Source organism: Trachurus trachurus (genome assembly GCF_905171665.1).
Source record: "Trachurus trachurus genome assembly, chromosome: 13".
NCBI classification, from domain to species: domain Eukaryota; kingdom Metazoa; phylum Chordata; class Actinopteri; order Carangiformes; family Carangidae; genus Trachurus; species Trachurus trachurus.
In genome coordinates, this window is record NC_139892.1 from 35104369 (window position 1) to 35130358 (window position 25990).

At 43.0% G+C, this 25990-nt stretch overlaps 2 protein-coding genes across 2 annotated transcripts in view; one reads left to right on the plus strand and one right to left on the minus strand.

The window, feature by feature from the left end:
• On the minus strand, positions 1 to 3845 carry drc12 (dynein regulatory complex subunit 12 homolog; the record flags this gene model as incomplete). Its single annotated transcript, XM_083984314.1, has 6 exons — positions 3637 to 3845; positions 3488 to 3556; positions 2577 to 2696; positions 2255 to 2347; positions 2008 to 2138; positions 1 to 129 (listed from the first exon to the last, which is right to left on the minus strand). The coding sequence occupies exons 1-6, from the start codon at positions 3770 to 3772 to the stop codon at positions 1 to 3; spliced, it is 678 nt and encodes a 225-aa protein (XP_083840440.1). The 5' UTR covers positions 3773 to 3845.
• A 424-nt stretch (positions 3846 to 4269) lies between these two features.
• cbl (Cbl proto-oncogene, E3 ubiquitin protein ligase) overlaps positions 4270 to 25990 on the plus strand; it is a 51159-nt gene continuing 29438 nt past the window's right edge. Inside the window, exons 1-2 of the mRNA XM_083985561.1 lie at positions 4270 to 5316; positions 12652 to 12899. Coding sequence (XP_083841687.1) covers positions 5170 to 5316; positions 12652 to 12899 — 395 coding nt within the window. The 5' untranslated portion in view covers positions 4270 to 5169. The remainder of the gene's footprint in view (positions 5317 to 12651; positions 12900 to 25990) is intronic.

Consider the following 25990-nt stretch of genomic DNA (forward strand, 5'->3'; position numbering starts at 1 on the left):
TCAGATGTCCGGTGCATTCAGGCCAAATTCAGAAAGCAGTCCCTTGTAATTTTGATGAAGGGCCGTGCTCTTGTCCTCCCACCTCCGTCGAGCCACAGACAGCTGAGAACTCAGGCTGTCTAGAGTATCCTGCAAAAAAAAAGAAAAGAAAAAAGAGATACAAGTTAAAATTTTCACTTTAAATCATCCACTTGTCTGACCTGATACCACCCACCCCCAACCACCACCACCACCCTCCTCCTCCCTCCCTCCTCCACCTTTAGCTGTGATTAATTTCAGGAGAGCTAATGGAGAGGAGGCATAATTAGATTCTGTGCCATACTGAGAAAGAGAGGATGTTACATATTAACATCTTAGCGCTTTAATCACAGGCTGAGGCCTCTAACGGGGCTCAGGGCTTGATCACTGGCACTGCGCTAACATTTTGCATGTACACCGTCTGTGCTCTGCCAGTTTGGGCTGTGCTTATAAAAGGCCAACAGCAACCCCACTATATATAAACTCTAATGGAGAATTCTGCTATTGCACAACTTATGTCTTATTTTCCTGGTTAGACACAATATTATGTACATGTGCGTTAGCACCACACTGTATTATCGTGGAGACAGTAGAAATTTTGGATTGTCGTTATCATTCCTCATTCTTCCGATTTCTCAGTTGCGCTGCTGCTCAGATAACATCTCATATCTCTCTGTAAACAAAGCATCTAGGTCATACTGCAGACACTGTAATGATAACAAGTGATAAGACTGCTTAGTTTTATTGCTAACCTTTGCTTCGACATGACGATAGCTGCTTCTGGCTGTCAGCTGTTTGAAAACTGTCCAGTCTGTTATATCCAAAGTGACCACAGTGAGTGGCCTACAGTGTTATGTTAACCTATGGATTTATTGGACAAAGCTCTGATCCCGGTTATAAACAAAGGATTCTCCTTCATGTGAGGTCTGGAGCAGCAGGAATGCTTAAGTACAGCATACAGTCATTGTGTCTCTGATTGACACAGAGTTCGCCCTTTGAAGGTGCTTAAGGGATAGTTTAACATTTTGGCAAAATGGCCCATAATCTTTATAGCAGTAGGTTTGTTAACTTTATTTGTCGGTGCAAGCTATTTTTAGAACGGCGGAGTAGAGCCGTGAGCTGCTCAGAGCTATGCTACGGAGGCTAATGGGATTTCTTGGTTTCACCTCATCAAACTCATCAAATACACAATCCAACAACTCCAAAACGCTCTGGTGGACAAGTTGTGACCTGCACATTCACCACGCTATGAGATAATAACAGAACGTTATGAGACGGAGTTGTTTTCGAGGCAAATACAGAGACTGCTTGTTGAAAAACTGCCCCCGACGGAAACATGCATCTGCGGTTTTGCATGAATTTACCTCGAAAACAACTCCGTCTCGTAACGGTCCGTTATTATCTATGAATGTGCAGGTCACAACTTGTCCACCAGAGCATTTTGGAGTTGTTGGATTGTGTATTTGATGAGTTTGATGAGGGAAACCAAGAAATCCCATTAGCCTCTGTAGCGTAGCTCTGAGCAGCTCACGGCTCTGCTCCGCCGTTCTAAAAATAGCTTGCACTGACAATTAAAGGCAACAAACCTACTGCTAAAACAATAGGGAATGTGGCAATGGGCCAATTTGCCAAAATGTTCAACTATCCCTTTAAGAGCAGCATCTGGTGACCTTCTGCTGCATCCTACAGTAGATGTGGGATTTGATCATTTCTGACCAAAGCAACTGTTTGTGATCTCAGAAGAAGACATGCGTCGTGCTATTCTTCAGACAGAAGATGCTATCTATCAGACAAAATGTTGAAAGACAGAAAAAATGTTCTACACAGGGATATAAACTCTCTACCACTATTGTGATATACAGTATTGAATGACTGTGAATTTCCAGTGAATGGGCCTCAAAGACATCGAGTCAAACCTTCAGCGTGCTGTTTGTGGAAGCTTCTTTAAATCACCATTCTCGTTTTGACTCGGTTTGTGTTGCTACTCACGTGAAGGATCTTCTCGTAGTGCGTTTCCATGTTGTCCAGCTTGTGTTGAAGGTCAGCTATGGTGGCGTCCTTGTCCTGTTCCGTCTCTTCGCGCTCTCTTTTCTCTTTCCTCAGCTCCTCCTGACACAGAGCTGGGCAGACAACATGCATACAGGCTAGCTGTCGCTTTTAATTTGTGAACTAACTGGCACCCCTTGGTCTTTATGCATTCAAGTATACACTGTGAAAAAAACAGATGTATTCATACCCAGTTTTTCATTCAGCTGGCTGACCTCCTCCTCCAGTCTTCTCACCCTGTTGGTCAGCTCTGTCTGCATGGTTTTATACTGGCGACTGAAGGCTGAGGATGAACATTTGTGTTAATGATGTTGGACTTAGCCTTCTTTGCCATAAGGCTAATGCAGCAATCAGCTTAGGCACCGAGCTAATTAGACTTTTTGTTTCTCAAAAATTAGCCTAACCATGGCAAACACACCCCTTGTCCTCACCCCCAAAGGGATGCACTGCTTTATCACAGGTTATTAAAATAACTAACTAATTGTTGATTCGTGCCCTGGTCTGTCCTGTACCAGAGTTGACGTCCCTGTGGTCTTGTCTCTCGTGCTGCAGTTTCTGCTCCATGTCTCTCACGCGCGTCCTCAGGTCAATTCTGTCAGACTGGACCTTCATCACAGACTCACACTGCAAAGCTGTGGTTATCAAACAAACACACACATGCAAGTGTAAAAAAAAAATTGCCTACTCTGAAAGCTTCATTAGTAAAACATGCACAAGTACAGAATTATGCTTCAGAGTGTGAGCTGTAATTCACTGTTGCAGGAGGTACACATGCTGCTAGCCTCGCTTCCGCTGGTTATGCAAAATATTAAGATCATCCTACATCCTACATCAGCAACAATGCAAATTCTTCATTCAATGTGCAAGTCCATTCAAAATCTCTACCCAAATACAAGTAGCCTACAGCAAAGTACTTGGGCAGAGACAGGTTTACTGTACTTTAACTGGGTTATTATAAAGTAACAGTTAACTGTTGTAGCTGGACAATGAAGAGCTTAACCATGGATGGATGGTCATAGCAGTAACTGTTAACAATGGCTGTCAAAAAGTGAAACATTTCCCTCTAGTAGAACTACAGTAGCAGAAGATAAAGTAGCAAATTAATTGATCAGCAGGGAATTAATCAAGTAGGCTATTATTTTGATTATTTCATATTTGTAGGAGTCATATCACACACTAGTAGATTACATGATTAACAAATATAATGAAAAAATAACTGTAGCCCCAGGACATATAGCCTACTTAACATCACTTTTTAAACAATGAAGTATGGATTAGTGAACTTAAAACGTAAATAGGTTATGTTGAACAAAAGTGACATTATCTTTGACTCTGTAAGTAATAGAGCATATTATACAGTATAGTAGTTTGGCCTAATACATTATTAAAATGCTCACTAGAAGAAGTTAAAACAGCTGCTTACCGATTCGGTCCTGTAGGATAGCTACATCCAGAACACTGCGCTTATACTGGGTCTCCAAGTCATTGTCACCTGCAACAAGACAAGATAAGTGTTCAAATGGGACAATTTAGCAAAAAACAGAGTCAGAATCACCTCAGGAGAAAAGTTACTTTTTTCAGGAGTCTTCTTCTTTGTGGTCTTTTTTGTCTTTTTCTTTGGAGGCATGTTTGCTTGCTGTGAGGCTGGCTGCCTCTGCTCAGTCCTTTGAGAACACAAAGTGTAGGCTACACACATGCACATGCACATGCACAGGCCTTCACTAACTACAGACAAGGATGAGTCTTTGTTGCTGGGCACTGGTTGCCAAAGTGAGTTACCATGGCACCAGAGCGATACATGGCACTAACTGTCCAGCTTGATTGATAGTTGGTTCACTTAGATAACAGCCAATCACAAGTTGACTGGGGGTTATTAGCTCTGCCTTTTTAACTTATGCACACGGGCCATGAAATTGGATCCTTATTTCTTCTTTCTTTTTTTTGTGAGACATCTCAAAGCGTCCTTTGTTGTCAGGGGTGACCACGGCCCGCACGGGGGGGAATCCAGGGCTGCATTCAGCATCTCTTGGACGTTTTATGAATGCTGCACACTAGGCAGGGGCGCGCTCCCGAGCACATTCATGACTCGGGGACGCGCACGAAGAAGGCGTGGAGTTTGGGGGTTTTGAGGGGAGGAGGAGGAGAAGGAGGAAGAGGAGGAGGGGGGCGAACGGAAGGGGACGTACAGGAAAGGAAAGGGTCGCACATACACGTCACGGAGGAGGAGGAGGGGGGGGAAACAGAAAAAATACAAGGCAATGTTTAATTCCCACAATTATTTATTCGCCCTGGTTCCCGTAGGTGTGCGACCGAGGCCGAGCAGCTTTCGCAGTTTTGAGCGCAACTTCCTCTCCTCGGTGATCGGTGAGTGTGCTGCTACTGCTCCGTCCGTGTCGTCAGGCTCGCAGCCCGCAGAGGAGGAGGAGGAGGAGGGCTGACACTGTCACACAGACACACAGACACACACAACTTCCCGTCAAGACCAAGACACAACAGCACAGGCGACAAGAGCTGCTGCTACCACCGCCGCTGCTGCTGACTCAAGAAAAAAGGGGAACGACGTCGGGTGTTTGTCGAAGAAGAGGGAGAGAGAGGACGCTCCCGGGCAGAGAAAGAGAAACGCTGCCATTGTCCTGCAGCTGAGGGCGAGTGGAGGCAGGTTAGGTGGGTCTGCTGCTGCTCTGCTGCTGCTCCGCTAATTAGCTGCTGCTGCTGCCGCGGTGAGTCCCTGCAGAGACGGAGCAGCAGCTAGCTGAGGGACCGAGGGGGGCTTGGTGGTGTGGTGTGGACATTTATCTGGCAAACTGATGTTAGGTTAACTTGATGGGAGCATATAATATCCGATAGACCCACCCCCACCCCCTCTTCCCCCCTCTTCCCCCTCTCCCCTTCCCCCTGACTGACTGACTAACTAACCCCCCGCCGGGCCGAACCCTGGCTCGCATCCGCCGCTCGGCTGTCCTCGCCGGGGGGAGCCGCCGCCGGAGGATCACCATCGCCCGCCGGTCCAGCTAACTGCAGCACCCCTCATCACCCCTCTGCCCTGTCCTGTCCGGTCCTGTCCGGTCGACCCCCCCCCCTCAGCCGAGCCAGCCGAGCCCGATCATGGCAGGGAACTTGAAGAAAGGCGGGGGGCTCATCGGGATGATGAAGGATGCCTTCCAGCCCCACCACCACCACCTCCACTCCCACCACCAGCCCGGGGCCGTGGACAAGAAGACGGTGGAGAAATGCTGGAAGCTGATGGACAAGGTACGTGCTAATGCTGCTGCTGCTGGTAGTGGTGATAGTGGTGGTAATAGTGGTAGTGGTCTCCCATAGATGTGTATATATATGGTGGTGGTCTCTCCGTTACCGTTAACCGTTAGCGCTGGGTGCTGCTAGCTTCACCTCAGCGCAGCAGCTAACTAGCCAGATAAGCTAGCTAATCTCCGCCTGCTGCTGCTGCTGCTGCTGCGGGTCTGACTGGGGCTGGGGTCGCTCGGGTTGAGTGGGTGAGTGAGTTAGTTAGTTAGCTGCTCAGCTGGGGCTAATGTCGCCACATAATAAACTAAGTTAAAGCCTAAATAAAAGTCTCTCTCGGGTGTAGCAGCTCGCACTGCTTAAACAGACAGAGACTTTTAACCGCAGCGCAGCGTTATGGTGGTTAGCCTGTGGACTGAGTCTGTTTAGGTGTCACATCTGTGTGCTAGTGCTGTAATTTACCTCTGTCTGCTAACTAGCTGTCATTTCGTCTTAACGCCAAACTTGTTGGGCCACATTACACCTAACATGTATCGTAAACATTAAAGAAAAGAGCTGCTGACTCTAGCTAACCCATGACAGTGTTTTAGCATAGTAACATTATCTTCTTTCTGTACACTGTTGCTCTAATGTTGTCCACACACACACTAGTGAACTGACTTGTATTGAAACTGTAGCCTAACAAAGCATTGAGTTGTATTTAAAAGATAAAACAAAATGCGTCCAATCATCATGTAACCACCAGGCCAATTATTCTCTTTCACAGGGAAGTCTCATTTCACAGCTTCACTTCTCGGAAAAAAAAAGAAAAAAAAAAGGCTGTAGCATTTTGACCCCCAGTTTCCTGTGAGATTCACACAGCAATATTAGTGTGAATAGGAAGACAAGACACTCTTTTGTGTCTCCTCTTCCTCTTTGAGGCCTCAGTGTAGAGCTCTGATGTTAAGTACTTTTACAAAGCTGTTATTAAAAAAAACACACACACACACATTCCTGTTTATTTTACTCCATTAGCATCTGTGGTAGATTATCCTACTAGGCTGTTATGGAGGGCTAAACACTTATTTTTGATCCCAGCTAATGTTCAATGCTTCTCTATAAACTTTGTCTGTCTGCACAGCTGTAAGGGCAAACCAGCCAAATGACACAGCTAACCTAACACCACTTGTGCAAGTCAGTTTGGCTTTTTGCAGTTTACAGTATGAGAATAATTTACCATATTCATCTGACCCAGTCAAACAGTTGAGTGGCAGCGCCGGTTAAGGTGAATAAATAGTCTATTAGCTACCTCTCGAAGGCTCTACGACCAAAAGTATTTTTACTCCACCAGATAGTTTAAAATAGCACCGGAAATATTGTTCAGCACCGTCTTCAGGAAAACCACAAGTACGTACGGTAGACCAGCACTTGCAGAATAACAATTTCTAACAGTTTCTCTTTGATAAACAGCTCTCAGGCAGGACGAGGTTAATTTTTCATCAGAAGCATGAGGTTAATTTCCCTCTTCAGTTGCCTACCTACCTTCTCTTCTTCTGTTGAAGTGCTCGGCATAACAAAGCTGTATTGCTGAATTCCTGTTTCTAGGGCTTTTCTTTTAATCATTACATATTTGATGCTGCCCCCAATCAAAGGGGCGTGTAAAGCTACCTGAATGAATTTTAAACAGAAAATTAAACTCTGCATCACTAAAGGTTTAACTATTGAGTTAACAGTAAGTCACTCTGTTGTTGACTTACTAAATGCCTCGGGCCAAGTGAATACTCTTAAATCGAGGCCTGGCTGAAGCTGAATGTGGAAAATCATCACCAAATCATCAGGCAAGCAAGGAAGTACTGGCAATGATTAGTTTGCATATTTAACCAAAGACCATGGCAGATAACCACCAGTGAATTTCAGTTCCTCTAGTAATCAAAGATTACGTGAATACTTTTTGTGCATTTTTGTCTCTTTTGTGCACAAACAAGAGTAGTAAGACATTAGTCACTCTAAACAAAACTTCAGTGGTAGAAAAGTGGTGTCTTGCTGTTACGAACTTTATGTAAGATAAATAGATATTAAGTTGCACATATACCGGTAGTTATTAATCAGATTTACTGCAAAAAAAACATTGTATTGTGAAATTTAAAACTTGTGAAGTCCACAAACTATCATTGAGCTCTGCAGAAAAAGGAAGCACAACGTTACCTGTGTACAGCTAAAGCCTAACCAAAATTCAGCCAAGGTCAACTGTTCTTCACGCAGGTTAAACTTTGCAGGCAGTTTGAACTAGATGTGGAACAACCACCAGGTCCATGTCAGGTGTACAGTCGAGTCAGGAGAGACAGAGAGAGAGAGAGAAAGATGAGTGGAATGCAGTTCATCTTGGAAACATTCAACATATCACTTCAAGGCAGTAGCCTTCAAACACACTGACACACACGTTGTTGTGGCATTGCATGCATGCACATGTGCTTGCCTGAGGTTCAGTTGCAAGTGTTAGCAGGGAGGGAAGATGATAAAGTTGGTGTTATAACCTTGGTAACAGTCTTATCTGGTCTCAGACATAGCCTGTGTGAACCATCTACACTTGGACGCCCGAGGAAGGGGAAGGAATGAAGCACGGTGTTGGAAACAGTGTTTCCCTGAGATCTTTTTTTCATCAGTGGAATAGATCTTGGAATCACAAAATATCAGATTGTTTTTGTTTTTCTTTTGGTCTTTTGACATGTATTTGTCGAATACCTCGTTCCCTCTCTCTAACACACTTTAACACAACCAGCATTTCTACAGTATGGGTCATTCTGTGTAGGCTGTTTTTGCAATAAAATTCAAAACAATCTTCTCATTCATTTAAAAGGCAAAGTACATTGCATCCCTAGTTGGTTTTTCCTTACTTCAGCTCCACCATAGTCACCCTCCTCCTTCTCCCTACCTAACCAGTTCAGTGGACCAATCAGAAAGTTGAAATACGACGTAATTTAGATATTTATGTACGGGACAAAATGTGAGTTCAATCTAAGCTCATACCTGACGTTCACTTACTGAACGAGCCAGTGAAGTTGTATTAGTACTCTTGCAGCTTAGTCAAATAGCTCACTATACTAGTAGAGGATCTTAAAGGGATAGTTCAACATTTTGGCAAATTGGCCCATTGCCATAATTCCTCTAGTCTTAGGAGTAGGTTCGTTACCTTTAATTGTCGGTGCAAGCTATTTTTAGATCGGCGGAGCAGAGCCGCGTTATGGAGGCTAATGGGATTTCTTGGTTTCCCTCATCAAACTCATCAAATACACAATCCAACAACTCCAAAACGCTCTCAATTAAAGGTAATGAACTTACTCCTAAAACTTTAGGGATTATGGCAATGGGCCAATTTGCTAAAATGTTGAGCTATCCCTTTAACACTGGAAACACAGGTAATAATAAAGAGCAGCTAATTAACACGATTTCCTATTAATGTTAGCTAACATTAAATAGCAGCCTGTTCATGTTGGCTCGTCTTGGGGAGATGTTTGCCAGAACTGAGCCCACTTCACTTTTTTCCAAGCAGTTGGGGAAACAACATATGACTTTTCTTGATATTTATCTACTGACACACTGCAGCCCAGTCTGTACGATGTACTGCCATATTGACGGTATCCTGCTAACCTTTTCTTCTGTTCGCATTTACTGCTTCATTACTCATGGCTGCTCACTTCTTATGCACACCAGTCTGTTACCTTTCACATAGATGTCCTTTTTAGAGAATGAGGAGATGTAACGATGGGTGTTGCTGTTCCCACACATCTGCAGTAGCAGTGGAGCCTCACAGCTGATATAGTGGTGATCATTAATTTTCAGTTGCCGATGTAGTCGAATGAAAATCGCCTCTTATCCAGACATCTACCACAAACACATTATCCAAAATACACTTAGGGTACAAAGGGTACTATTCTTTTAGTGTGCTGCACAGAAGCCATCTTTAAGCCCTTCTTTCTCCTTCAGTTGCATCTTAGTTCTGGAAATTACATTTTAATTAGATCGATTAAATCGGCAAAAAGGAATCCTTGTGATTAATATAAATCAAGACTGTTTGCTAGTTTCTGTTGCTTAAAATATTATTGCAGAATCCAGCCCAGCAATGCTTTTACACAATTTCCTTGATGTCCGTGATTGTAGATTTTGTAGATTACGCATTGATAAGATAGTATGAAATATGGGCTTTGTAATATTTATTATTAGTGAATAAGGTTTCACCTGTGATCAGTTCACCCCCCCCCCCCCCCCCCCCCCGACCTCGATGGCAGGCTGACTTGAATTTTCACGAACCGATGGAGGCCCCACATGCTCAAAACATTTTGCATGTTGTGAAAGCAGTACTGCTTAAAATATCCTACCAGTCAAGTGTGACCTCATTCTTTTTGAGAGGCATTTGATACAGTGAGGATGAACCAACTGGTCCGGGCGCAGCGGCCCATTTACCAGCTGCAATCAAATATTCCTGATATGTTATACACTCTCAGTACGTTAGTAGTATATAAATGTGGTCTCGTTATGTCTGGTGTCTCTTATCTTGGGTACCTTAGATGGGAATAGGAACAAAATACTCTGAGTGAGATGAATGAGCAATGATTAGATATAGGGCTACAACTTATTATTTTTCATAACTGGCTATTTGGATGTCAAAAAACTGTGATGCCCAACACAATTTCCTTACAATGTCAGATTGTTAACTTCTGATTCTCCAGAAACCAAAGATATTCAGAAAATAAATGAGAAGCTAAAACATTCTTTTAAAAGATTAGTTAGGCTAATAGATAATGGATCAAATTTTGTATTTTATTTTTCCATCCTTGGGTTTATCAATTAATCAAATACTAAATCTATGACTGGCCAGGATATTATGAAGAACTGAAATCCCCATTTATTTTTTTTCCCATATTGACAAACCACCGGCTTCCAAAAAAAAACAGAAGAGGCAAGGAAATTGAAACCGACATTCTTGTCAGGCTGTTCCTGCCATATTTCTTTCTAACACACAGACATGATTAGTAGACAATAATTTGGCCTGGTCTACAAAAGAATGAGCCACGTCCTGTTGACTCGACACGCAATTGTTCGGTCACCGCCACCGAAGCCGAGAGCCCGGCTCCGTATCAGCGCTGGTTCACACAATCGGGACATGAGGGACCGTGATGATGACACCCCCCACCCCCCCACCCCCCCCAACCCCCTGAACGATTGAATAGCTGAAGTGTAGTTTAGTTTAGTGCCACTGTGACTGATCACACAAGTAAGGTCCACTTGAATCCAGTGGTGGATTTGCCTGTAACCATTACAGAGCTTAATGACACGGTGTTCTCGGTGCCTTTTGTAATGGTCAACCAAGTGACTCGGATACAGTGAGATGGTTGAGGAAAAGGTTGAACATTACTGAGGATGAAGTTATGCCTTCACACAGTCTGGTGAGCACGTAGCACGTAGTTGACCTGTCATGGTCTGACCATCAACAGGGGGAGGTCTAAATTTACATGTTGTATAAAACCACCACCCCCGCTCAACCATCACTTTGGTTGCGTCAATCATTGACGTTTGTTAAGCTTTCTGACTGGAAGTTTGTGCTTGTATTAAAGGGATAGGCAATGGCAAGGCAAGGCAATTTTATTTGTATAGCCCGTTTTTACAAACGGTTTGTCTCAGAGGGCTTTTACATGGCATCGTAACAACATCCTCTGTCCTTAGACCCTCACATCGATTGAGGAAAAACTCCATGGAAAACCCTTTTAACAGGGAAAAATCTGAGAAACCTCAGGGTGAGCAACAGAGGAGGGATCCCTTACCCAGGACGGACAGACGTGCAATAGATGTTGTTACAGACAACATCCTATCTATCCTATTACAGGATAGTTCACCCAAAATTCAAATTTCACTCATTATCTACTCACCCTCATGTCGACTAAGAGCTGTGAGAAGTTTCAGAGTCCTCCGTGGCTTCTCTGAGTTACGGGGGCGGGGTCCGTGCAGCAGTATTTGTCCATATAATGGTTGTGAATGGATACCAACTTTCTTCGTCCAAAAAGACACACCAAAAAACATCCAAATACCTCCACGCAGCTCGTCTGCAATGTCCCTCTTGTATTGAAGCCCCGACAAGAGAAATTGTTCTGAATTTTTTTTTAAAAAGTCTATATTTTAAGCTTGTTTGTAGCGGAAGCTCCCAGTGTCTCAGTTCACTGCTCTTCCTGTGTCAGTGCACTGACCGGCGGAACAATTTCTCATTTCGGGGCTTCAATACAAGAGGGACATTACAGACGAGCAGCATGGAGGTATTTGGATGTTTTTTGGTGTGTCTTTTTGGACGAAGAAAGTTGGTATCCATTCACAACCATTATATGGACAAATACTGCTACGCGGACCCCCCCCCCGTAACTCAGAGAGGGAACGGAGGACTCTGAAACTTGAAACTTCTCACAGCTCTTAGTCGACATGAGGGTGAGTAGATAATGAGTGAAATTTGAATTTTGGGTGAACTATCCCTTTAACAGGTTTTTTTTTTTTTTTCAAGTTTACTTTGTGCGCGCCATTGATTCGTCGCTCGAATTGAAGCACGTATAGGCCAGACGTTGGCGGCGGTCTCGCAGCCGCTGTTCAGCTGTTCAAATTTGCAAAGTGATCATGTTCAAATGTTGAGTAAAAAGAATGTTTGTCTTGAATGAAGAAGCAATATCGGATGTGCAGATTGAAACGGGGAAGTGTCAACAAATCAACATGCGGAAGAAAGTGGAGAACAGGATCAGGATTATTGACAAAGTAGTCGGATAATAAGGTGCAAGCATTCCCGTGGTGCACGTCGACAAGAAAGATGTCTGTTTGGTTAAATAAAACAGAAATGGAGATGATTTGCTTATGCGACGTGAACAGAAGCCGTGAAGGGGTAAAGAAAGAGGAGCGACGGTGTGATGCTGTAATGGGCTTGAACCGGTGATCGTTGGGGTGTTCCATTACACAAGGTGTAGACTTGCCATAGTCTGAGAGCTCCGAGCCTGACGGAGCTTTTAAGGGCCTTTCTTTCAGTCTTCATCTTTGTTGGCATTTTCCATTTTGCATTTTGTCTCCTGTGTTGGCTCACAGACAATACTTAAGTGCTTCAATACAGAAAAGAGCTGCATCATGCAAAAGCTCTGTCTTACTAACACACAAATGCATAACGGCACTAGAGACGATTCTCAGATTTTCTGTTGTTTTCTGTTCTCTGTCACTTTCCCTCAACCCCTGTCTCACCTACATTCTGCCTCGCACCCATCTCATATCTGTAACTGTATCTCTCCCACCTTCCCCCCCCCCCCCCCCCCCCCCCCCTACACCTCGTATCCTCCCTTTCTGCAGGTGGTACGCCTGTGCCAAAACCCCAAATTGGCTCTGAAGAACAGCCCCCCTTACATCCTGGATCTGCTGCCAGACACCTACCAGCACCTGCGCACCATCTTGTCTCGCTACGAGGGCAAAATGGAGACTCTGGGGGACAACGAGTACTTCCGGGTCTTCATGGAGAACCTCACCAAGAAGACCAAGCAGACCATCAGCTTGTTCAAGGAGGGCAAGGAGCGCATGTACGAAGAGAACTCGCAACCCAGGTGAGTGGAGCGGATAAAAGAGCGGAGCATCTGATTGATTTTCCTGAATGAAGCTGCCTGATGCGTGATTCCCGAGGTGTGAAGTCTTCATAACGCAGAAAGTTCATTCTGAATAATTCTGACTAGCACAGGCAAGGCACCGAGTTAACAACTGCACCCATTCCTTTTGCCCCAGGGTGGTTGTAGCTCAAGATGTATGACAACAAGAGGAGAGAGGTGTTGCGGTTTGAGCATGTGAGCGTATGTGGTTAGAATGGCGCTCAATCTACAGCTGCCTGTCACTTTGTTTTTTCGTGCCTCGCTATCTCTACCATCTGCTTGAACGTCTTCTCCTCGCGTAGCCGTCGTGCTGCGACACTTTCTGTTTTGAAATCACACGGCGGCTCCTCCTCTCACTCGCTCTTCTTCCCTCTCACATTCGGTTAATCTTTCTCCCACTGAAAACGGACGTAACTAGAGTACAGTCAGTACTGAGAATAAGCAGCTGTCTTTGTTTTCTATGTGTGGGGAGACTTGTGTAAGTGTGTAAGGTTTTTGTTCCCTTGCTTAAACACCAAATTTGAACTCAAGACAAATGGATTTTGGAGATACACTTGTGTTAATAAGGTATCAGGGCTGCTCTTACCGACTTGTTTATACCGCTACAGTTGACTTCAGGTCAAGGCTGTGTATTTTAAGCAGATGTTCAGTCATAGCTGAACCAGGTAAACGTCACCTAACGAAATAGTGTGACAGGTTTCATTATGTTTCTGTAGGAGGTGTTGCATGCAAGGTGAGATACTATCCCGCAGAGGGCTTTCTCCAGAATCGTGTCTGGATCAGTTGTCTTTGTTGCTTGCTGGCATTGAACAAGCTGCAGGCAAATTACTGTTTGTTTGTTTTAAAGAAAACCTTTGTTTGGGCCAGACGACTCTCTCTGTCTGGCTGCTGTTTGTTGCCGCTCTGCAGGAGCTTTTAGATTGGTTTGTCGGACAATGACACCGAGCGGATGTGGAAAAGGGTGGCAGACAAGCTATCGCCCCAGGGTCGAAGTTAATGGCAAAATAAGGACCTAAATTTGGTTCATTCATGTGACAAGTGGAGTCTTTTTTTTTTTTTTCTATCAACATATTTTCTATTTCTAACAGAGTTTTCAGTGGCATCCTTAACAAACTACAGCTTAGTTATTTGAGCTACCATTTGGAAGGGGACCACCCCCCCATCCTTCATGAATAAATAAATGGTGGCGCATAATGAGCAAAGGAAAACAGCTGATAGGTTTAACGTATTCAACATTATTTACGAGGTGATTATTTTCACCCCTGTGGAGCAAGTAAATAGTCATAAGCAGAGAGCTGATGTATAGTCAGAGTCTCCCCTGGTATTTATCTCAGCAGCGACGTGCTGCTGTTTACACATCCAGGAGTGATTGCCACGATGGACCCGCATTTATGCACATGTAGTAATAAATGATGAGGAAGGAAATGCCTTGACCCAGAAAATTACTCAGGTTACACTTTAATTATAGAGCATAAATTTAAAAAAAACTGTCATTGTAACACGACATGTTTGATTTATTTTGCCTGTCTTGACACTGCTCATCCTACCCCACACTTAATAATGTATATATTTACATACGTGTGGGGTGAATATGGGGTGCCACGGTCATAAGGGGCAACGTCTGCATAAGGATAACCGTTCAGATGTCCAGATGTGTTAAACTAATTGTTTGTTTTCCTAATGTGAAACGTGCAGGTATCACAGCCGTGTGCAGAACAGCCTGCACGGCCGTGTTAAAGGCAGAGCTTTAACAGGATTAACTAGTAGCCATTTAGCTTGTCTTATTACATTCACTTCACCACGGACAATTGGAAACCTTCACTTTGGTTAACTCAATTCTGGTGTTTGTCTTCACTGTTGCTGCCTTTGGCAAAGAAGTTAGTTAAATACTTTCCATTAGGAGAGGTAGGTGGGTGTAACTCGTCACTGTAGGCCGCCTCTCCCAAGTGAATTGGCCGGCTGCTGCTGCTGCTCCTGCTGCTTCACACACGGTCCCAAACCGCCTATGTTGGACTGCTAACTGGTGACACCACTTTGCTTGCACATATGTATTCGTATATGGACGTGTGGCTGCACACTAGCCCCTGCTGCACACAATGATGGAAAGTACAAGTTGCACTTGTTACTTTTTGTTGTGAACATTATGGCCAAGTGAAATTTCCTCATCGGCTGGTAAATTGCCAGTTAAAATGTAACGTTTCAGTTTCAAACTTACAGTGACACAATGCACCCTTAAAACTTTTAAAAAACCTTTAAAAAATGAGTCCATTATAAAATTATGTGACACTTTTTTTAATAAAACATTTTGCTGTTTAGCAGATATTTGCCCCATTGGGATTGATAAAGAGCAAACATAACTCTCAGTTACTTAAACATGTTTTGCATAATAAAAGTTCACTATTTTAATTCCAACATGAGGTGCATGAGGTGTTGTCTCCTACCTCTAGCTTGAGTTATGCACGGTACTTGTTTGTATCTATAAAAAGAGTTAAAAACTGGAACATCTAACCACCATGCAGGAGCCGAGCTTGAACTACGGGAGCCCAGCGGGGACTGGGGAGCGTCGGTTCCGGTCTGTTAAGGAGTTTTTTTGTTTAAACAAGTCAACCTGAACTATAAATTCAAATTTGATCGATAAAATGGATTTGATAGCCCAGCCCTAAGCAGAGCTGACCCTTGGGAGCAAATCCTTGAAGGAGAAATTGGTGAACCTCTAAAGTTTAAAGCTCAAAGGCCTCAACTTTGTGACTATACAACTGCTCCCATTTGACCGTGACCTTGAGAAAGTTTTATCTAGCCGGTTTGAAGTCATACATCCTCATGTTGTTGCTCAGTTCCTCAGTGAGACCGTTCTTTCTCAGCTAGCACCGCTGCTATCTTGCAGAGAGAGACAGAAAAAAAACCCCTCAGTGACGCAACCTAAAAGAATAGGAAGCTCATCAACCCATGCATGTATCAACGTCTTCTACGAAATTCATTTTCATCATCACTTTATTGCACTTAGAGTCTGTGCAGACACAAATTCCTAGTTGAAGCGGAGGAAACACACACACACACACACACACACACACACACACACACACACACACACACACACACACACACACACACACACAGTAGCCAGGCGTTACACACAAAGACTGCTATTGTCTGTGTGGAGAAGGCAGTGGCAGTGACACCGACCAATGGGTATTAGCCCCCTTAAGAATGCTATGGAATCAACCAATGGGCGCTGAGCCGCTAGAGAGACTAGTATGTTAGGCTGCAGCTGAGCTCAGCACATGGCTTAGACAGGAAAAGTCACAGTGTAAGGAGGAAGATAATCTGCCTGAGCGCAGAAAGCCTTTAATTAAACACCGCTCGCTCCGTTTTCTTCAGTTCAGCCTGAATTAAAACGACACTGAAAGATCTGAGCGTGTCATGAGAACCCCGAACGCAGCGTGGGTGGATGTGCTGTACTGTGAAGTCGTGAAGTCGTGCAGACTTCTCCACATGGTCCTCCCCAGAGATTTACATCCTCTATTTATCTACACCCCCCTCCCTCTCCCATATGAATCACAAAGATTGTTTATAGAAGTGAAGTAGAGTCGAGGTAGTGCAGTGTAACCCCCCGGTTTGTTTTTGTTGAGCAACAATTGGAAGCTTGGTCTTGACTTTAGCAGCCGCCCGGCTGCGTGGGCAAGAGGCGTAACGTGTTGAATGTTTCTTTACAAACCGACAGAGGAGAGAAAAACGCGTATGAAAGTGCGTCTGTTGCAGAGCAGGACTTAATTATTAACACCGACAGCCCATATTCAGTGAGAATCAACACGGCACAGTCGGCACTTCCTCCTTGTTTGCTTCACTTACTTCCTCTTCAGGCTTTAAACAGCACGGGCGAGACCTTTTGGCAACGACCCGCACAGGAATGAGTTTGTTTTTAATCAACACATTTTTTTTAAAACTCCTCAACCAACCGTAAAAATGTTTCTCTTTTAGCTCATTCTATGAGCACAGTGATTAAACTCCAAAAGATGCCCAGAATCTAAACCAAACCGCCTCATGAAACGGGTCGTTATAGCTGGGCCAGAGCTAGAACTGAAACAATAAATGAGTTTATTGATCGGTTGATCAACAAACAATTAATTGTTAAGTATAAACAAAATAAAAGTGTGAGTATTTTCTTCTTTGGTTCAGGTTTGAACTTTGTAACACGTGATGTGAAGATAATGATGTGGGTTTTCTTCTTTCTTCCATCAATGTTGTCATTTTACAAGATGGCAGTTAATAAAGACACTAAGCAGCATGCTAATGAAAATAACCCTAGTGTGAGATCTGTCATCAAGTATTTTTAAAGTTGAATAATAATGCTTTTTTTCTCTCTATCTAACTGAGTAATTGTTATTACCAGCTGTGGTCTATTAATGTTTCTCACATTTGTAGATGATGACCTCAAATCGCCTTTTCTGTCCCACACACTGTCCAGAATCCAGAGATATTCAGTTCACTGTCACATATAAGGAAGGAGAAACACCAGTTCAGCTCCAGAGGTTTTACTGACTGCTGGCTCGCCGGTCTCCTGCTCAATAAGCCACGTATAGCAGATAGAAGGTTTTGTGTGTTTGACTTCTGCATTAACTGAACTCTGGTCTGTAGATGAAAATGTTTGCTGATTAGGTTTGGTTCATTGTTACGTCCACACACACACACAGTCCCTGTGAGCTTCCTCTTGGCCCGAACACAGCTGCGTCGTCTGCAGCCAGTTTCTGAATTTACTCATGGTCCAGTAGGAAACCTATACCTCCTCCACGTCTCTAACCGGATATGGCTTTGACCTCTCCGTGAGACTCTGTTTGATCGTCTTCCTGAGCTAAGCTGCCATTGCATCCTGACCACCGTCGATAGGTCCAGCTGGTCACAGGAAGTGGTGGGCTTCTAGGCTGCAGGGTGATGCATCTGCACCGCGGGACAGCCCACACTGCAGAACGTGATAAAGCCGGAGGCTAATAATATGCTGTGAATGTTATTTGTAGTAAGGGTGTATATCTCTTATGGTCTAATTTGTCTCTTTACACCCCTAGACTGTTTCCTGTGAAATGACTGTTGGCTTTGTTTCCAAGCTCTGTCAACGTGTGTGTGTGTGTGTCCGTTGACATTTTCACATGTTCAGTTTCAGGTTTGGGATACCACATATAGAATAGGCATAAAACAGTTTGTTAAACAAATTCTGTTCTGTTCTGTTCATATTTATTTATTCAGCAGTTATTGTGATATTTATTTGAAATATATGTTTTTAGTTCATCTAGAGCTGCAAGTAACGGTTATTTTCATTATAGATTAATCTGTTGTTTATTTAAACTATTAATTGATTAGTTGTTTGGTCAATAAAATGTAAAAAAAATATTGAAAAATGTCAATCAGTGTTTCCCAGACCACAAGATGACGTCCTCATATCTTGTTTTGTCCACAAACCAAAGAGAGACTCAGTTTATTGTCATAAAGGAACAAAGAAACCAGATATAAACACATTTAAGAGGCTGAAATCAGAGAATTTTGACTTTTTTTTCTCAAAAAACGACTCAAAGCGATTATTCCATTATCAAAAAAGTTGGCGATTAATTTAATAATTGATTATTGTGCGATTAGTCGATTAATTGTTGCAGCTATGGGACCAACAGTGAAGCTATAACCTCTCAGTTCTGGATAGTGAATGTTTTCTGTGTCATATAATATAAACTCATTATCTTTTACTGTTTTTTTAGGCTTTTCTGACATTTTGAGACCAAATGATAAACTGATTAATGATTAGATGAGACGGCAGGCAGACAAACTGATAATAAATAACATTTTAGTCGCAGCCTGACACACATACTGTATATTCAGTCTCTGAGCGCTACACCTCCTGCTCTTTTACTGCCTCCATCGTCCCGACCTTCCTTTACCGACAGCGTATATATCGCCTCGGCCCTTTGCACAATAGAGAAATGCATTCCAGACGTGCTTCAGTGATATTATTACAATGGTTGGTAGGAACAACTTCCTCAAGCCTTGACTCATTCAGCCTTCCCTGCAGCTGAGCTACCGTTCAGGCCTCAGTTTGCAGGTGCCACCAAGAGCCTCTGACTCCACGATGTTGTGGATCTATTTTTCTCGACTCCCCGTGGCAACATTCAGCCGTTTCATAAATGTTTTAGTGGCTGCTGCTGTGTGAAATGGTCCATGCTTGTGAAATTGAAAGAGATTCGAGTGCTCAAACCCACCCGATGAGCTGCTTTTTCCTCCTCTTTTGTTTTATGCTTTGTAGAAATGAAACTTTTCTTCATGTTTTAGTTTATTTACATTTCACAACTTTCATTTAAATTCCTTGTTTGGAGAAGGCCTGAGCTGTTTTTGCACCTTTATCTGAAGCATAGTGCAGGTGAAGCGTGCAGGCTTTGCATGAGGTGCAGACAGGTGTTTGGCCCTAATGGAAGATTTTACATTATTACTGGCTGTACAGCTCCTTCTTTTGTCACCACTCTGCTTGTCTGTACATTTGTGTTTTGGACATAATGAGCGGTTTTAAAGTTCATGTCTTCATTTTGTTAATGTTTATGAAACCGGCGTTACAAGATGACAGCAGCAGATGCATTCTGTGGCTGTTTACAACAAAGGCCATGTGTGTTGGCAGTGATTGAAGCAGTCCAGGCTTTTTGGACAGAGAAAAACATGCGGCTGTACGGTACGGTACACTACCTCTGATATTTGCAAATGTCACTTGCACCCATTCCTATTTTGGTTCACCAACACAGCCCCCCTCCTAAAACCTGACTTCCTATTTTCTGTAAATGAACCTGGCATCCACGTGAAACAAAGGCCGCGTCTCTGAGAGCAGCATGGGCCTCGGACTTTGACTATCTGAGAAATCCATCTTATCACTGCGGGGCCGTGACACTGTGAGGAAAGCTTTGTGTTTGTAGTATTGGATCTAGGCCATCAGGAAACGCAGCAGTGCATTACAAGGGTGAGCAATGATGGAATTGATTACAGGAGATGTTTTGAATACGGCTCACTCCTGATCAGCAGCTGCTGCGCTAACTTTAGCTCCTCTCACTGCCGCGTGTTTTAAAAACCAGAGAAATACGCTCACCGGCTGTTTGATATGAAAGATTAAACTTGTTGCTATATTTGAACGTGGGCGGCTTCATATGTGTGCAGTTCATAGTACAGTAATGGGAAATATGCACCCCTGAACTCCTGCATTATTGATGGCCTGGTTGGAAACAGGCTGCGAGTGGTCCGCCTCATGGGTTTCACCGCCGGTCTCTAGAGTTTGGTTGATGTGTTGTTCTCTCACCAGCAGATGAATTAGAAAAGTAGACAGTTGTAATGTGTTGATGTATCACTGCTCATTCACATGTTGATATGTTTATTTGTGAGGATCCCCAGTAGCTGCACTGCGCTCTAAAGCAGTGGTTCTCAAAGTGGGGTCCGGGGACCCCCAGGGGTCCTTGAGAGGGTTCAAGGGGGTCCCCAACTTTTTCTTGAAATCTTACCACTTCTTTCTAGAACTTTTTTATATATATATAATTTCTTACCACTTTTACCACAAATTGTACCACTTTCTCCAGAAATTTCTCTACAATGTTTCTATAAATTCATGCCATTGGCCCTAATTTGAATGTACATTGACTACAAAAGTAACGATTTTCAGTATCAGAACAAATATTTGTGTATTTTGCTTCAAAATTTTGTACAATGGGGGTCCGTGGTCTAATTTGTGTCCTTGATGTAAAAAAGTTTTCCTGGGGTCCACATTTATTGCCGTGTTTTTCAACCTTGGGGTCGGGACCCCACGTGGACTCACCTGGAATTCAAATGGGGTCGCCTGAAAGGTCTAGTAATTGAAAAAAGACTGATAAAAAAAATGTATTTAACTAATTATTATTCTTTTTTAAATTATGATTAAAAACACCACACACCATCTTAAACAACTGTATTCTATACTTTCACTTCATCGAATATGAATTGAGTTCAAATAAAATGCAGCATATAAAAATATCTGAGCCGGCGCGGGGTTGACTGTGGGATCGCCAAAAATGTGTGATGTCAAAATGGGGTCACGAGCCAAAAAAGGTTGGGAACCACTGCCTTAGTGGCTAGCCTAGCAGCTAAAGGGCTGTAAATGGAAAACACAGTTCACACCTAAGAACCCAGGTTTTTTTTTTTAATGCTTAAATTACATTTGCTCACCCTTGTAGCTTTAGGCTCTGTACAGATAGTACCTGCATGTATGTGTACAGAATAGATACACAAATAGCAGAGCGTCATGGTTATTTATATTACTGAGCGCTGAGCAGCCGACTCATGTAAGTCCTCACTTTATTAGATTATGGTGATTAGCATGATGCAACCCGCTAGCTTCTGTGGCCCTCAGGGTACACCACGCACTGGTTCTTTATCCACACAGATAAATGAGCTTTGATATGCACTGAGATATGGCTATTGAGCCGCGTTGAGAGGATTACGCTGACACGGAGCTGTTTTTTTTTTTGTTTTTTTTGACTATCTTTTATTTCTCAGTTACAATAATCTAAGTTTAAGCCTGTCTAATTGTCAGGAGTGATAAGAGCTTTGAAAGTGATAGAAATAAACATTTAAATACACATTCAGAGAAGTTGTCTCGATTTCACACAGGTGCGTGGCAGTTTGATTTTATATTTAGTTTATAAGTTTATATAAGGAAGTGGTGGAAATGTGTTTTTATCGCTGCTTAAGTGCAGTGCAGCATAGTGTCTGTGTGTGTGCATGTAACGGAAACGGCACATTAAAAAGTGATGCTGGAAGTGTCACAGTGGTGTATTTATTTATAATATTTAAAGCTGATTCACTGACAAAACGATGATGAAGAAATGATATCATGATATAATGAAAACTGGTTCCATATCTCACAGAATAAAGTTTGCACAGAGTTTTGCAAACGTATTGTGTAATTTATTGCATCGGGAACTTCCTAAAAAAAAGTCCTCCAATTGCATACAAATGGAATCAACAGGAGTTCAAAAGGGTCATGGAAGCAAAATGTGTATTTTCTCCTCAAGCTCCTAATCTAGTTTTATCTGATTCATCTTATAATTTGTCGGGAACAAGTTTTAGTAGCTTTTTTTTTTTTTCTTTTTTTTTTACAGGACTCAGTTCGTGCCTGATCTAAATTTTTTCCATCCAGCCTTGAGCAGAAAAGATAATACAGCTGCGTGATGCTATTACAGCTACTTGTGACTCTTCCAATCCAGACAGACTCTGTATCTACAGGGTCGACCCTGGCTCGGCTTTGCCGCGGCGCTGGCCCGGGCCGAGCTGAGCCGCGCTACTTTATCACAGCCAGCAGGAAATAGGAAGGGAGCAGCCAGCTGCAGGGTCAGAGGTCAGGCTATAGCATGAGGGGGGATGGTGGACAAAAACCTAGTGTTCAGAAAAAAGGGCGGCTTAATTTACGTTTTTTTTTTTTTTTTTTTTGCTCCGGTCCTGGTTAAGAGTGGTAGATGAGAGATGGAGAGAGGAAACACTGCAGAATCCCATTCCTGCTACGTCTGAAGCCCACTTGTCAGGGTCGGCATAGCAGCTTAAACAGCAGTAACAGTTGTAGCGGGTCGGCTATTAGGGCCCTGGCTGCTGCTCAGTGTACACACACACACACACACACACTGCCCACCCACTACAGAGCTGGTATTGTAGAGAGAGAGAGGGACAAGGACAGACAGAGTGAGATGGAGAGATGCTAAAAAAAAACACTTATCAGCTTGTTCTGCTATGTACGAGATTAGATTTGAACCTGTATCTTACTTAGTTTCACATTTGTATAAAGTATGTCCTTGATAATGTTTTTCTCTGTCATAGAAACAAAAAAGAAAAGAAAAAAAAAACCTCAATGAGGTCTCAGTCACAGGGCAGAGCTGGTGCCAGGGACAGCTGTGCCACCCCGTGAGCCTGATGCCAGTCAGGCCAGTGTTGACTTTCACATCCAGTCTCTGTCCCTCACATTCACACAGTATGGATGTTTGCTGTCAGAGCGCACACACCGAGTTCACGTGGATGGACTCACACTGTACGTGAGCCAAGACCTACACTTTTTTAGTTTTTTTTGCTGCCGATCCCAAAACAAATCTTGAGCTGTGGCTTGTGACCCCCAGACATTGTTTCAACAACTCAACAAGTGCACAGTCACATGTTTGGGATTTCTTTTTTCTTTTTTTTTGACTGAGCATTTTGTGTGTTTGCCTCCTTATGGAAACCTTCCTGTACTTTTACAGATACACAACCTCGACTGTGTCTTTTTAAAAGAGCGACGTCTCCAACATGTATTAAAAAAAAAAAAATTATAAAATTATTCATGACATTTAAAACAGTTACAGTAGAACATTTGAGAGATTAAGGGTTTTCTCTTTTCATCCTCTCCCAAGATTTTTTAAAGGGCAGGACTCAATTTGTCACATTCTGACATTCATGTTTAGAAATATCAATAGATATCATTATTAGATAAGTTTTGTCTTGCCAGAACTGTCAATGACATTTGATCAAATGACTCCCACCTGCACAAATCCCAATCAGGATGATAAGCTGGAACGACTGTTTAAATGTTCACTTCTTCATTCCATTGAATTTTTCCATTGGCTTTTGGTTTGGGTAAACCGCTGCCTGCCAACCCAATGTTTACTTACATACTAACATATTTTGTATAGCAGGGTAATTGTCACAAGATGTGAGAAGTCAGAAGCTAATGTTACGACATGAACGACATCCAGGTCACGTGACTCAACAGACCTCCATCCTATCGTTTGATTTCGCTCGCTTGACTCAGCAAGAGTTTACAAAGAGTGAGAGTATAAAAACAACAGGACAAACATTCACTTGGACTCAAGGATGAGCTGATTAGAGTTTGGTGCTCAAAGGTCAAAGTCACTGTGACCTCACAAAATGCAATGGTTCTCAAAGTGGGGTCCGGGGACCCCCAGGGGTCCTTGAGGGGGTCCCCAACTTTTTCTTGAAAATTTGTAACTTTTTATTTTATTTTATTTTTTTAGAAATCTTACCACATTTTTTCAGGAATGTTTAAATGTTTTTTGAGAAATTGTTCCACTTTTTTTCCAAAAATTTGCGCCATTGGCCCTAATTTGAACGTTCATTGACTAAAAAAGTAACTTTATTCAGCAGAACAAATATTTGTGTATTTCTGGTGTGTAAAATTTTGTCCAAGGGGGGTCCGTGGTCTAATCTGTGTCAATTTAGGTGGTTCTTGATTTAAAAAAAGTTTGAGAACCACTGGCTTACAATGTCATATGTGAAAGAAACGCTTGGTTAGTAGCTAGTTATGGACGTGGTGTGATGAACGAAGTCTCTTGGATTCATGCAGCATGGAGTGAAGACCCTGACATAGCTAGTTGTTGTTGAAACTCTTGGAGAACGTCTTGTCTGATGTACTGCAAACAAAAGGGCTGTTGCTGACTTTTCAGACCTGGCATTAACACACAACGTCTTCAGTGATCCGATCAGTGGTCAGCCCTGACTACGTAGATACCGTAGATCACACTGGACTTCAAAGCTGCCAGCTCTCCGCTTCATGTACAAATAGACGGGTATGATCGATGTGTTGTTTTTAGCCGACCAACAAGTCCGTTGTCAACCTGCTTGTGTCTATGCGTGTGTCAGAGCGGGGCTTGGAGGGGTTGAGAGTGGATGAATGCACTGCTTGCAGATCTTCCAGTGAAATCAGGGTTGATCCACTTGAAATAGTAAAATAGGTTGAGCTCATTAGACTGTGGCAGCAGAGAAATGTGGGCAGAATAGGTGGTCTTTTGATGTGGCCACATCACACTGCGTGCACTCGAACCCATGCAGCGACACCAAATCAATACATCAACCACAATCTGAACTGTTCATTTCCCACACTAATAGGATTAAACGATGAGGCCGTTGCCCACAGCGATCGACCTTTTACATGAATCCAAACGTCATCGAAACCTGACAGAATCACTCCTGTGCAAGTGCTGCTGAAACTGCTTTTTTAGTCGAGTCATCTACAAACATTCTTGATCTTGTCTAGGGATAGACCGGTTATCCGTATCACCGATATTCTACATTTTTACGATAATTTGTATCAGCCATTTATTTTTACCTATAACTGATAAAATAAATGTATTTTAAAACGCACTCCTCCGCCGTCTCTCTACCTGAAGTCACCACTCTTGGCTGTGTAACAATGTCTCGCCCACTGAACCAACAGCTTTTATCCCAGTGTACAAAAAACAAACAGTATACTGAAATCTGTCCAATTCCAGGTGTGTTATTCTAAATTTTGACATCAAATTTTTGTTTTTAGTGTAAAACAATATTGGTTCTAAATATCGGTTATCAGTTTCCTTGATTACTAATGATCAGTATCGGCCCTGAAATCCCTAATCTTGTCATACTCAACAACAAATAAAAGTGCTCTAACCTGCTATGAGCCGTGATTGGCTGAGTAGCATCACATGACCAGTGTTATAATATGAAGATGTAGAAAGGCTGCACCGATTATAACAGAATCACTCAGTCAAAATGTAATAAATCTCAATAATTTCCAGATTAAAGGTTATTTTTGATTCATCACAATCGGAGCGACCTGAGCCAGTTGCCCATCATCAGCAGCAGGCCTACTTGTTAAAATCCACTCCTCAGATCACATTATTCCAGCGCATATTGTGCACATAGAAACCGTGTCCCCCAAGTGAGCTTCTTCAAACATATCATTAGCATTCGCTGGTGAATTAGAAATGAAATGAAATGGTGGGTTTGAAGAGAGGGGCTTAATAAGCTTAAAGTCTTAAGTAGCCCCCATGAATGTTTCAAGTCCTGAGACGAGGAGAGTCGACGAGTGTGTGTGTGTGTGTGTAAGACGGCGAGCCGACTACTACTAGATGTGGAGAGGAAGGCTTTGAGTGAGATGAGATGAGATTCAACACATGACCCTTGGAGAGACGGCGCTGCTCCTGGTGTGATTAGGTAGTAGATGAAAGTGCAGCAGGAGGATGGGGGGATGGGGGGGAGTTAGGGGGAGG